At 37.7% G+C, this 10,607-nt stretch overlaps 2 protein-coding genes across 6 annotated transcripts; both read left to right on the top strand.

Moving 5' to 3' along the window:
- The first annotated feature begins 1,085 nt into the window (after nt 1-1,085).
- Nucleotides 1,086-4,793, top strand: LOC111491002 (protein DA1-related 2-like). Of its 2 annotated transcripts, none has more exons than XM_023139712.1 (12): nt 1,086-1,374; nt 1,567-1,736; nt 2,223-2,310; nt 2,405-2,519; nt 2,670-2,790; nt 2,940-3,023; nt 3,163-3,282; nt 3,415-3,627; nt 3,725-3,787; nt 3,894-4,009; nt 4,240-4,298; nt 4,387-4,793. In XM_023139712.1, the coding sequence occupies exons 1-12, from the start codon at nt 1,332-1,334 to the stop codon at nt 4,707-4,709; spliced, it is 1,515 nt and encodes a 504-aa protein (XP_022995480.1). In that variant the 5' UTR covers nt 1,086-1,331; the 3' UTR covers nt 4,710-4,793. The 2 variants fall into 2 exon arrangements, with proteins under 2 accessions (XP_022995480.1, XP_022995489.1); XM_023139721.1 differs by lacking the exon at nt 1,086-1,374 and adding an exon at nt 1,411-1,433.
- A 1,563-nt stretch (nt 4,794-6,356) lies between these two features.
- On the top strand, nt 6,357-10,587 carry LOC111490966 (protein DA1-related 2-like). Of its 4 annotated transcripts, none has more exons than XM_023139655.1 (12): nt 6,357-6,990; nt 7,097-7,321; nt 7,896-7,983; nt 8,099-8,195; nt 8,499-8,520; nt 8,718-8,801; nt 8,976-9,095; nt 9,216-9,428; nt 9,525-9,587; nt 9,663-9,778; nt 9,932-9,990; nt 10,079-10,587. In XM_023139655.1, exons 1-12 carry the CDS (start codon nt 6,814-6,816, stop codon nt 10,420-10,422), a joined length of 1,608 nt encoding a protein of 535 aa, XP_022995423.1. In that variant the 5' UTR covers nt 6,357-6,813; the 3' UTR covers nt 10,423-10,587. The 4 variants fall into 4 exon arrangements, with proteins under 4 accessions (XP_022995423.1, XP_022995438.1, XP_022995431.1 ...); XM_023139670.1 differs by having other exon boundaries at nt 6,839-6,990; nt 7,170-7,321; XM_023139663.1 differs by having other exon boundaries at nt 6,839-6,990; nt 7,089-7,321.
- The last annotated feature ends 20 nt before the right edge of the window (nt 10,588-10,607 follow it).

The raw sequence follows: 10,607 nt of genomic DNA, 5'->3' as shown, positions 1-10,607 counted from the left end.
TTTTTTTTTTTTTTTTTTTTTTTTTTTTTTTTTTTTTTTTTTTTTTTTTTTTTTTTTTTTTTTTTTTTTTTTTTTTTTTTTTTTGTGGGAATTTATCAGCTTTTTTGGTTGTCCACCCGATTTAATTACACAAACCCATTAGTTTGTTTAATCAAAGTTTCTTTATTTTTTTTCTTTTTGAGAATTTTGAGAGAAAAAAAAAAAGGCAATTTTGTTTGAATGTGACAGATGGGGATGCAAAAGAGAAGGAAAAAAAAAGATTTATTATTATTATTATTATTATTTTTTTGGATATTGTGCTTTTAAAGTGAAAGACAAACCTCTTTAAGATTTTTGAAAATTTTTTTGCTATATTATAGATCTCTATAATAATAGTTATCTCAAGACGCTTCGTGTCAATAGAGATGTATTTTTTACTTATAAACTTATGATATTTCCTTTAATTAGCTAACGTTGGACTCTTGTCAGCAATACTCACAAGGGGATTGAGTTGGGGTTGAGTAATGTAAACCGTAGTCTCCAATCCCCTACCTTGAGTCTTGTTTAAATAGAGATTTTACGTCCCAATGGGATATCTCTAATGACTATAGTCAACTAATACAAAGACACCGACTCATAATGATAATATAAGGTGAGAAATTCCACCCACACATTGTAAGAAAGAGAGTTGGGTCAAAAATGAAAGAATTGTAGCGGGAAAAGTTTGAAAGGAATAGATTTAGGCAATGATGGCGACGTCTTTCTTTGTCCTGGGTTGGATTACAAGTCTGATGAAAAAAGGGAACCATGAAGAAGAAGAAGAAGAAGAAATTGGAAGAATATGCTCTGAGAGTATGTCAACCACTTCTCTGTTCCCATGGCGCAAAGATTTTCCTGTTTTGTTCTCTGAATAAAAAGCAAAGCAAAAGCGTGTTCAAACCCATCTTCAATATCAATCTCTATCTCTCTGTACAAAACCTGGGCGATCACTCTCTCTAAAAGATGGCTTTTCCTTTATGCCCATTTCATGATTCTCAGCCCTTCTTCCACCGTTGCTTTAATTATCTTCCCCTCACCAGATTCCTCTTCCTCCTACTTTTCTCTTCATTGCTTTCCCAAGCCAAGAATCTCTCATCACTTCCTTTCTCTCCTACAGATTCTCCTCTTTCCCCTTCTCTCTTCGCGCTGCTTTAAACCATGCCTAATTCCTCGTTCTTCAATCCCTTTTCTTCCAACCCCTTATTTCCCTTTCTCTCTCTCTCTCTCTGCGTCCTTTTCGATTTCTCAACCCCTTTTCGGCCGGATCCTATTCCGCCGATTGATCCACAATCAAAAACCCTTTATCGGGTTCCATGGCTCCTGCTGTCAACAATCTATCTCACCCTTGCATTTCCGGTATTTCTAATGCTTCATTTCTAGACACTTTCATCGTTTTTGTTTATGAACTCACTGGAGTATTCTCCCTTACCCATCTTTTTTATTTTTGATTTTTGATTTGAGGGTTTAAGGAACTGCAGCATTTGGGGTTTTGGGCCTGTTGGGATTTTTCCTCATCGATTTCTTTTTCTTCTTCTTCCTCATATGCAGAGAAAAAATCTGGGTGGATGAAATGGTTGAGCAGAATTTTCCGGTCAGGACCCAACAGGGGAGGCGGCGGCAGTGGCAGTGGCAGTAGCAGTAGCAGTGGCGGCCGCCTTCCACAGCAGCTTATTGGGGATCAGGAAAACATATTCCGGCGAGCTCCGGCGAGATCAACGGTGAACTTCTGTTTTTCCTTCCCCCCAGTCTCTCTTGAATTTGATCTTCCTTGATTGGCTTATGATTGAGATATTCAACTTTTGGAATGAGGTTTGGTACATTACTGGACAAAGCATATGATGTAACTGGCTGATGTTGGTTGACTTTTTCACTTTTTGAGTGATTTTGGGATTATGTAGCTTATTGGAAGTACTTCAAAACCTTTTCTTTTTTCCTTTGGAAAGAACTAAAGTTGTCTTTGAACAGAGACCAACTTGATTATTAATCAATCAGTTGCATATTCATTCAGGTTTAGTACTTGGAACAATCTTTGAACCATGATTTCCTTGTGTGCTTGTGTTGTAAGTAGGCAAGGCAGCATGTTTAAGCAAGCCCATCATAGTGTAAAACAGGACGAATAAGGAATTCTGTTCCATGTTTCATGTTGGGGAAGGATTTACTTGCTCGGTTGAATGACGATTCTTTATTGAGTTGTTATTGAACAGGACGATCCTTCTAGAGCTCATAAGGAGAAAGAAGAACTAGACCACACAATTGCACTCTCCTTAGCTGAAGATTTGAAAAGGCGAAACCGTAGGATTCATTAACTGAAATCGGACTTGAAACATTTTTCTCTTTTACCGAACAGAATCATTAGGATTGATTCGTTCTTCTTTTTGTTCGTCAGGGTATCGTCGGCGTACAGAAAATGATGAAGCTATTTCTAGAGAACTGCAGGACAAGATGAATTTATCTCCTTATCCTTCTGTTGCCCCTCCTCAATTCCATCCTGGCGACTATAGGTATACCAAATGAATCTTTTTCAATTCACTCACTTGTATATGACTTCAGCTTAACTACTCAACCAATTCCTATTTGAAACATAGGATTTGGGATTAGTTCATATAATGGTCTCCTACTGATATATACATAATCATGTCTTAATGTCGCAGATATTGCAGTGGCTGCAATCGTGCCATCGGCTATGGAAATTATTTGGGATGCATGGGCACCTACTTCCATCCCGGGTGTTTTTGTTGCCGTTCTTGCGGTTGTCCTATTACCGAGCACGAGGTATTCTAACATTCTATCTTTCCCTTGGCCACAAGATCCTACCTGTGATTTTCTTCTCCTAACATGCACAAATTTACCGCTTGATAACAATGTCGAACATTTGTATTATATAGTTTCTCACTAGTTCCCTTTTTCTCTGTTGATTCAAGTTTTCATTGTCTGGGAAACATCCATATCACAAGTCTTGTTTCAAAGAGCTGACCCATCCTAGGTGTGAAGTCTGCCACCAATTTGTAAGAATTTCATTACTACTGGTAGATTGTGAGAAACAACAACATTGGTATCTTGCATTAACTAGTTTGAAAGAACTTGGATCCAACATTTATCTTTGATCGAATAGATCTTCCTGATTCTTCCATTCTCAACTTTTAGATCCCTACAAATCGAGCTGGTTTGATCGAGTACAGATGTCATCCCTTTTGGTCTCAAAAGTATTGCCCATCACATGAACATGACAACACAGCTCGTTGTTGTAGTTGCGAACGTTTGGAGGTATCAATTTAAATAATTGAGATCAATTCCCACATCATTAATTTTTTACCTCCATACAGAGCTTGGATGAGGATGAGGTTGAAGTTGAGGTTTCTCCCTCTAGTGCTGACTACAATTCCATATAATTTTTAGTCTTGGAATGCAAGATATATCTCTTTGGGAGACGGACGGAGCCTATGCCTAGAATGCATGGAGTCTGCTATCATGGACACCGGAGACTGCCAGCCGCTCTACCACTCGATCCGAGACTATTATGAGGGAATGAACATGAGAATAGATCAGCAAATTCCCATGCTTCTAGTTGAAAGACAAGCTCTAAATGAAGCTATCGTGGGGGAGAAACATGTAATAAACTACCTTTCCTTTTCCTCCTCCTCTTCTTCTTTTTCATTCTTTATTTTACTATCAAGCATTTCCTCTAATCAGTACTTATTCTTTACAGGGCTTTCATCACATGCCCGAGACCAGAGGTTTATGCCTTTCGGAAGAGCAGACTGTCACCAGTGTATGTTTTCGTAGAGTTGAAATACTCTTGTTTTTTTATTAAATTTTTTTTAGTAGTGATCGGGGTTTCTATGGGCATTGAACTTGTCCTTGTTTATCATGTGCAGATCCTCAAGAGGCCAAAAATTGGAGGGCATCGACTCGTAGGAATGAGAACTCAACCACAGAAGTTGATCCGTAGATGCGATGTTACTGCCATACTTGTTCTTTATGGTCTCCCAAGGTAACCATTCTAATATTCATACTCTGAAGCACTCATCGATGATTTTGAAGTTTGTATGATTATATTTCAAATGGGAGATAAGATGAACTTATATTGGGAATACTTAGAATTGGTTTTAAAGGTCAAGATCTTTGAGCTTTCTAAGATCTATAGGCGAGTGGAACGTTGTCAATAGTAGAGCACACATTTATTTTCGCTATCCACCATTTTTATGCTCTTAGCTTTTACAGATTACTAACAGGATCTATTCTAGCACACGAGCTAATGCATGGCTGGTTACGGCTAAAGGGTGAAGCTCAATTTTTTTTCCCTTTCTCTTTAAATGAATCTTAATCCATTGCTTGCCTTGAGTGCTGATAAAACTGGAACTATGTTAGGATATCGCAACCTTAACCCGGAGGTAGAAGAAGGTATCTGTCAAGTGCTTTCATACATGTGGCTCGAATCCGAAGTAATGCCAGGGTTTAGATCAGGACCTTCAACATCAGCTGCGTCCTCATCTTCTTCATCTTCATCATCAAAGAAAGGGGGTAGATCTTTTGCTGAAAAGAAACTAGGTGATTTTTTCATGCACCAAATAGCGAATGATGCCTCAACATCTTATGGGGATGGTTTCAGAACTGCTAATGCTGCAGTGAATAAATATGGGTTACGTCGAACGCTCGACCATATTCACATGACTGGAAGTTTTCCTGTGTAATAAAAACAAGTCTTTTGGATAGTTTGATGTTGGGAGACATTGTTTATGTTACCAGATTGAGCTCAATATAGAGAGTTTTAGACAGCATCTGGTTCAAAAGCAGTCACTTTTTCATGGTTTCAGATCTTTGGGAAAATAAAAGAAATAAGAAAAAGGGTTGCAAACTACAAAAACAAAATGATCAACTAGTTTTACTTCACTCATGGACGTGGGAAAAAGTAAAAAAGCCAATAAAAATGTTTGGTTGAAAATATTTGTTGGATGAGCGTAGGAATCTTCAAAGGCAGTTTTCAAGTCAACAAAAGAGTGTCTTTAGAAGAAGAATAAGAAAAAGAAAAAAGAAGACGTGTGTCTGCAGTTTGCAATTTGCAGAAGAAAGTAATGAACAGAGAGGAACCTCTCAATAAAGCCGAGATGATCTTTTCACCACCATGATTAAATCCTATACAAATCAAATCAAATCCAAAAGCAAAGAATCAAATTTCATAGATATGGCTTTTGCTTCGTTCTATGTATATATTCTGTAGAACCTAAAAAGTGGGGTTTTGCGGTTGTGGAAAAAAGGTTAAATTATCCAACTCCCAAGCATACTAATCAATTTTAAAAGGCCAAACCGAAAGCGAACATATTTGAATAAAAATAAAGTAGCTACGATCTATATCACATGCCTCATGTGCAGAAATCTATTTATAAATATTCACATATAAACGATCTTATAGATTTAACGTTCGCCCAATTTGTTTCAAATAAAAAACATGCTTATGATAAGTCTTAAGGGAGCCCTATTTGTATTTTTTGCTTGACTTTGTGGCTCCATCGGACCTTAGGCGAGGTTCTCTATCGTCAACCGAACATAACCAATTTGAAATCTAAGTTTGTTCGGTTATACACATTACTTGTGTGTGCATGTTTTTTTTTTTTTTTTGTGCCCGACTTTGTAGCTTCATGTGACCTTAGGCGAGGTTCCCTATCGTCAACCAAACATAACTAATGTGGAATCTAAGTTTGTTCGGCCACACACATTACCTGTGTATGCATGTTCAATCGTCTGCGGCTCTATCTAACTCGATTCTACTCTAGGCCAAGTCAATTTGCTTGACCTTGCCTGTATTCTAGGCCAAAGTCTTACAAGACATATATGCATATACTAAACTTGTCTTTCATATTTAACATGCCTTATCAATATCTTATAAGCATAAAGTAAACGTACTAACCTAATATATGTGGTATGACATGTTGATGTTTTATGCATCATATAAAATTGATATCACAAAATAGTTTAATAACATAGCATAATTCATATCATAGCATAAATCGACATATCACATATCAAACATCATAACATCTTAAAATATGTCTCGTACATGGAGCCACAAGATACATGTCATTCATACAACATACAAGTTATTCAACCAAGTTCGTGGACGTCCAACAGTAGAACTGCTTACTTGGTTGACTTGGGATGATGTACTAATTATTTCTGGTACTAGCTTGAATACCCTAGTCAAAGTCCAATTCAACCTATGAGGTCAACCGTATAAGGTTAGAGCATGTTAAAGGGTTTAATTTGCAAAAACACCTTTGGCAACGTCTTTCTTTGCCCTTGCTTGGATTATAAGTCTCATAAAAAAATAAATCTCTGTTTGTTGAAGAAGAAGAAAGACGGGCAATGCAAAAGAAGAAATTGGAAGAATATCCTAAGAGTATATCAACCACTTCTCTGTTCTCACCGCGCAAAGATTTTCTTTTTTCGCGCGCTGTATAAAACGCAAAGCAAAATCGATTTAAGCTGTAAGAGGGAAAGGGAAAAACTCCTTCGAGTTCCAATCCAAAGCGTGTTCAATCCCGTTTTCAATCTCAATCTCTCTCTCTCTCTCTGTAAAACGAACTTGGGCGCTCACACTTCCTAAAAGATGCCTTCTTCTATGCCCATTTGATGAGCCCTTCTTCTTCCACCGTTGCTTTTTATCGATCTTCGCCTTTGCAGATTCCCCTCCAGTTTTTTTTCCTCTTCATTGCTTTCCCAGGCCGAGAATTTCCCATCACTTCCTTTCTCTCTTAGAGATTCTCCTCTTCCTCTTCTCTCTCCGTGCTGCTTTTAGCGATGCCTAATTCATTGTTCTTCAATCCCTTTTCTTCCAACCCCTTATTTCCCTTTCTCTCTCTCTGGGTCCTTTTAGGTTTCTCAACCCCTCTTCTGTTGGATCGTGTTCCGCCAATTGATATACAATCAAAAACCCTTTATCGAGTTCCATGGATCTATCTCATCCTTGCATTTCCGGTATTTCTAATTCTTCATTTCTAGACACTTCCATCGTTTTTGTTTATGAACCCACTGGAGTAATCTCCCTGACCCTTCATTTTGATTTTTGAATTGAGGGATTAAGGAACTACAGTATTTGGGATCTTGGGTCTGTTGGGATTTTTCCTCGTCGATTTCTTTTTCTTCCTCATATGCAAAGAAAAAATCTGGGTGGATGAAATGGTTGAGCAAAATTGTCCGGCCAGGACCCAACAGGGGAGGCGGCGGCAGTGGCAGTGGCGGCAGCCCTCCACAGCAGCTTCTTGGTGATCAGGAGAACATAGTCTGGCGAGCTCCGGCGAGATCAACGGTAAACTTCTGTTTTTCCTTCCCCCACCTTCTATTGAATTTGATCTTCTTTGATTAGCTTATCATTGAGATTTTCAACTTTGTGACGAGGTTTGATATATTACTGGACAAAGCATATGATGTAACTGGCTGATGTTGGTTGACTTTTTCACTTTTTGGTGATTTTGGGATAATAATTTGTTTGCTCTTTATCCACATAGCTTACTGGAAGCTGAAAACCTTTTTTCTTTTTCCTTTTGGAACGAACTAAAGTTTCTGATGGCGATCATAGTCACAGAAGTATATTGGTCCAACAATCGCTTAGTTGGTCTTTACTGACTTGAACAGAAACCAACTTGATTATTATTCAATCAGTGGTATGTTCATTCATTTTTTTTAACAGGTTTAGTACTTGAACAATCTTTGAACCGTGATTCCTTGGGTGATTGTGCGGTAAGTAGGCAAGGGGTTGTGTTTAAGCAAGCCCATCATAGAGTAAAACAGGACGAATAAGGAATTATGTTTCACTTAAATAATGTTGGGGAAGAACTTACTTTGAATGATAATGGTTCTTTATCGAGTTGTTATTTGAACAGGACGATTCTTCTAGAGCTAAGAAGGAGAAAGAAGAACTAGACCATGCAATTGCACTCTCCTTAGATGAAGATTTCAAAAGGCAAAACCGTATGATTTGCTAACTAGACTTGGATTTTAAATGTTTCGCTCTTTAACTCTTCTCTCTAACAGAATCATCTGATTCATTCTTCTTTTTGTTCGTCTGGATATTGTTGGCATACAGAAAATGATGAAGCAATTTCTAGAGAACTGCAGGGCAAGATGACTTTATCGCCTTATCCTTATGTTGCCCCTCCTCAGTTTCTTCCTGGTGACTATAGGTAATAATGTCATCTTATTCATCTGTATGACTGTATCATATTAGCAAACGAATCTTATTCAATTATCTTTTGAATCCAATCACTTGTACATGACTTTAGCTTAACTAGACAAAAAATTCCTATTTGAAACATAGGAATCCGAGATTATAGTTCATATAATGGTCTCCTAATCGTTTAACTGATATATGCATAATCATGCCTTCATGTCTCAAATATTGTCGTTGCTGCAATCGACTATGGAAATTATTTGGGATACATGGGCACCTACTTCCATCCTGGGTGCATTTGTTGTCGTTCCTGCAGCTTTCCACTTACCGAGCACGAGGTATTCTAATATTCTATCTTTCCTTCGGTCACAAGATCCTAGCAATGCTTTTCTTCTCCTAATTATGCTTCCCATTCAGTTTTCTTTTTCCTTCTCATTCAAGTTCAAGGCTGCATGCACTAATTTATCGCTTAAGAACAATGTCGAGCATCTGTATGTAGTTTCTCACCAGTTCCTTTTTTCTCTGTTGATTCAAGATTTCAATGTCTGGGAATTATCCATATCACCGGTCTTATTTCAAAGAGCTGACCCATCCTAAGTGTGAAGTCTGCCACCAATTTGTAAGACTTTCATTGTTGTCTTCATGGCTCATTACTTTCTGTGTATCATGTTACTGGTAGATTGTGAGAAACAACAATATTGGTATCTTGCATTAGCTAGTTTGAAAGAACTTAGATCCATCATTTATCTTTGATCAAATAGATCGTCTTGATTATTCAGTCCTCAATTTTCAGATCCCTACAAATCGAGCTGGTTTGGCTGTACACAGATGTAGTCGCTTTTGGTCTCAGAAGTATTGTCTATCACATGAACTTGACAAGACAGCCTATTGTTGTAGTTGCAGACGTTTGGAGGTATCAATTAAAATACTTGAGATCAATTCCCAAGTCATTAATTTTTTACCTCCATATCGAGTTTGGACGAGGTTGAGGTTTCTCCCTCTAGTGCTGACTACAATTCCATATAATTTTTAGTCTTGGAATGCAAGATATATCTCCTTGGGGGACGGGCGGAGCCTATGCCTAGAATGTCTGGAGTCTGCTGTCATGGACACCGGAGACTGCCAACTGCTCTACCACTCCATTCGAGACTATTACGAGGGAATGAACATGAGAATAGATCAGCAAATTCCCATGTTTCTAGTTGAAAGACAAGTTCTAAATGAAGCTATTGTTGAGGAGAAACATGTAATAAACTTTCCCTTTCTTCTTCCTAAAAAAAACTAGAAACCAATTCCTCTTAACTACAAATCAATTCCTCTAAACAATACTTATTCTTTACAGGGCAACCGTCGCTTGCCTGAAAATAGAGGTGTATGCCTTTCTGAAGTACAACGTATCACAAGTGTATGTTTTTGTGGAGTTAAAATATTCTTATTTTTTATTCAAAATTTTAGAGTACTTGTTCTTAATCATGTTCAGATCGTCAAGAGGCCAAAAATTGAAGGGCATAGACTTGTAGGAATGAGAACTCAACGGCAGAAGCTGATCCGTAATTCTGAAGTTATAGCCATTCTTGTTCTTTTTGGTTTCCCAAGGTAACCATTCTATTTTTCGTACTCTGAAACATTCATCCATGATTTTAAAATTTGTATGATTATATCTCAAGTGGGAGATAAAATTAACTTTGTCAATAGTCCAGCATACATTTATTTTTGCCATCCACCATTTTTATGCTCTTGCTTTTACAGATTACTAACAGGATCTATTCTGGCACACGAGTTGATGCATAGCTGGTTACGGCTAAAGGGTGAAGCTCCATCTTCTTCCCTTTCTATTTATATGAATCTTAATCCATTGCTTACCTTGAATACTGATAAAACTGGAAATTATGTTAGGATATCGCAACATTAAACGGGAGGTGGAAGAAGGTATCTGTGAAGTGCTTTCCTACATGTGGCTCGAATCTGAAGTAATGTCGGGGCTTAGATCAAGACCTTCGTCATCAACTGCGTCCTCATCTTCTTCTTCTTCTTCCTCGTCTCACTACTCTTCATCATCAAAGAAAGGTGGTAATTCTTCTACCGAAAAGAAACTGGGCGAGTTTTTCATGTACCAAATAGTAAACAGTCCTTCAAAAATTTATGGGGATGGTTTCAGAGCTGCTAATGTTGCAGTGAATAAATATGGGTTGCGTCGGACACTCGACCATATTCACATGACTGGAAGTTTCCCTATATAATAAAAACATGCTGTCTGGATGGTTTGATGTGGGAAGACATGATTTCTATTACCAGATAGAGATCAATATAGAGTTTTAGATAGATCTGGTTCAAAAGCAGTCTCTTTTCTAATAACATGTATTTCTTCTTCTAACTTGGCATTACAAGTTTCCCCTCTTTGCTTTTCTTCTGTTTACTTTTTCAT

This window comes from Cucurbita maxima, unplaced genomic scaffold, assembly GCF_002738345.1.
Source record: "Cucurbita maxima cultivar Rimu unplaced genomic scaffold, Cmax_1.0 Cma_Scf00001, whole genome shotgun sequence".
In the NCBI taxonomy this organism is placed as follows: Eukaryota; Viridiplantae; Streptophyta; class Magnoliopsida; order Cucurbitales; family Cucurbitaceae; genus Cucurbita; species Cucurbita maxima.
This window is presented reverse-complemented; position numbering and strand designations above follow the sequence as displayed.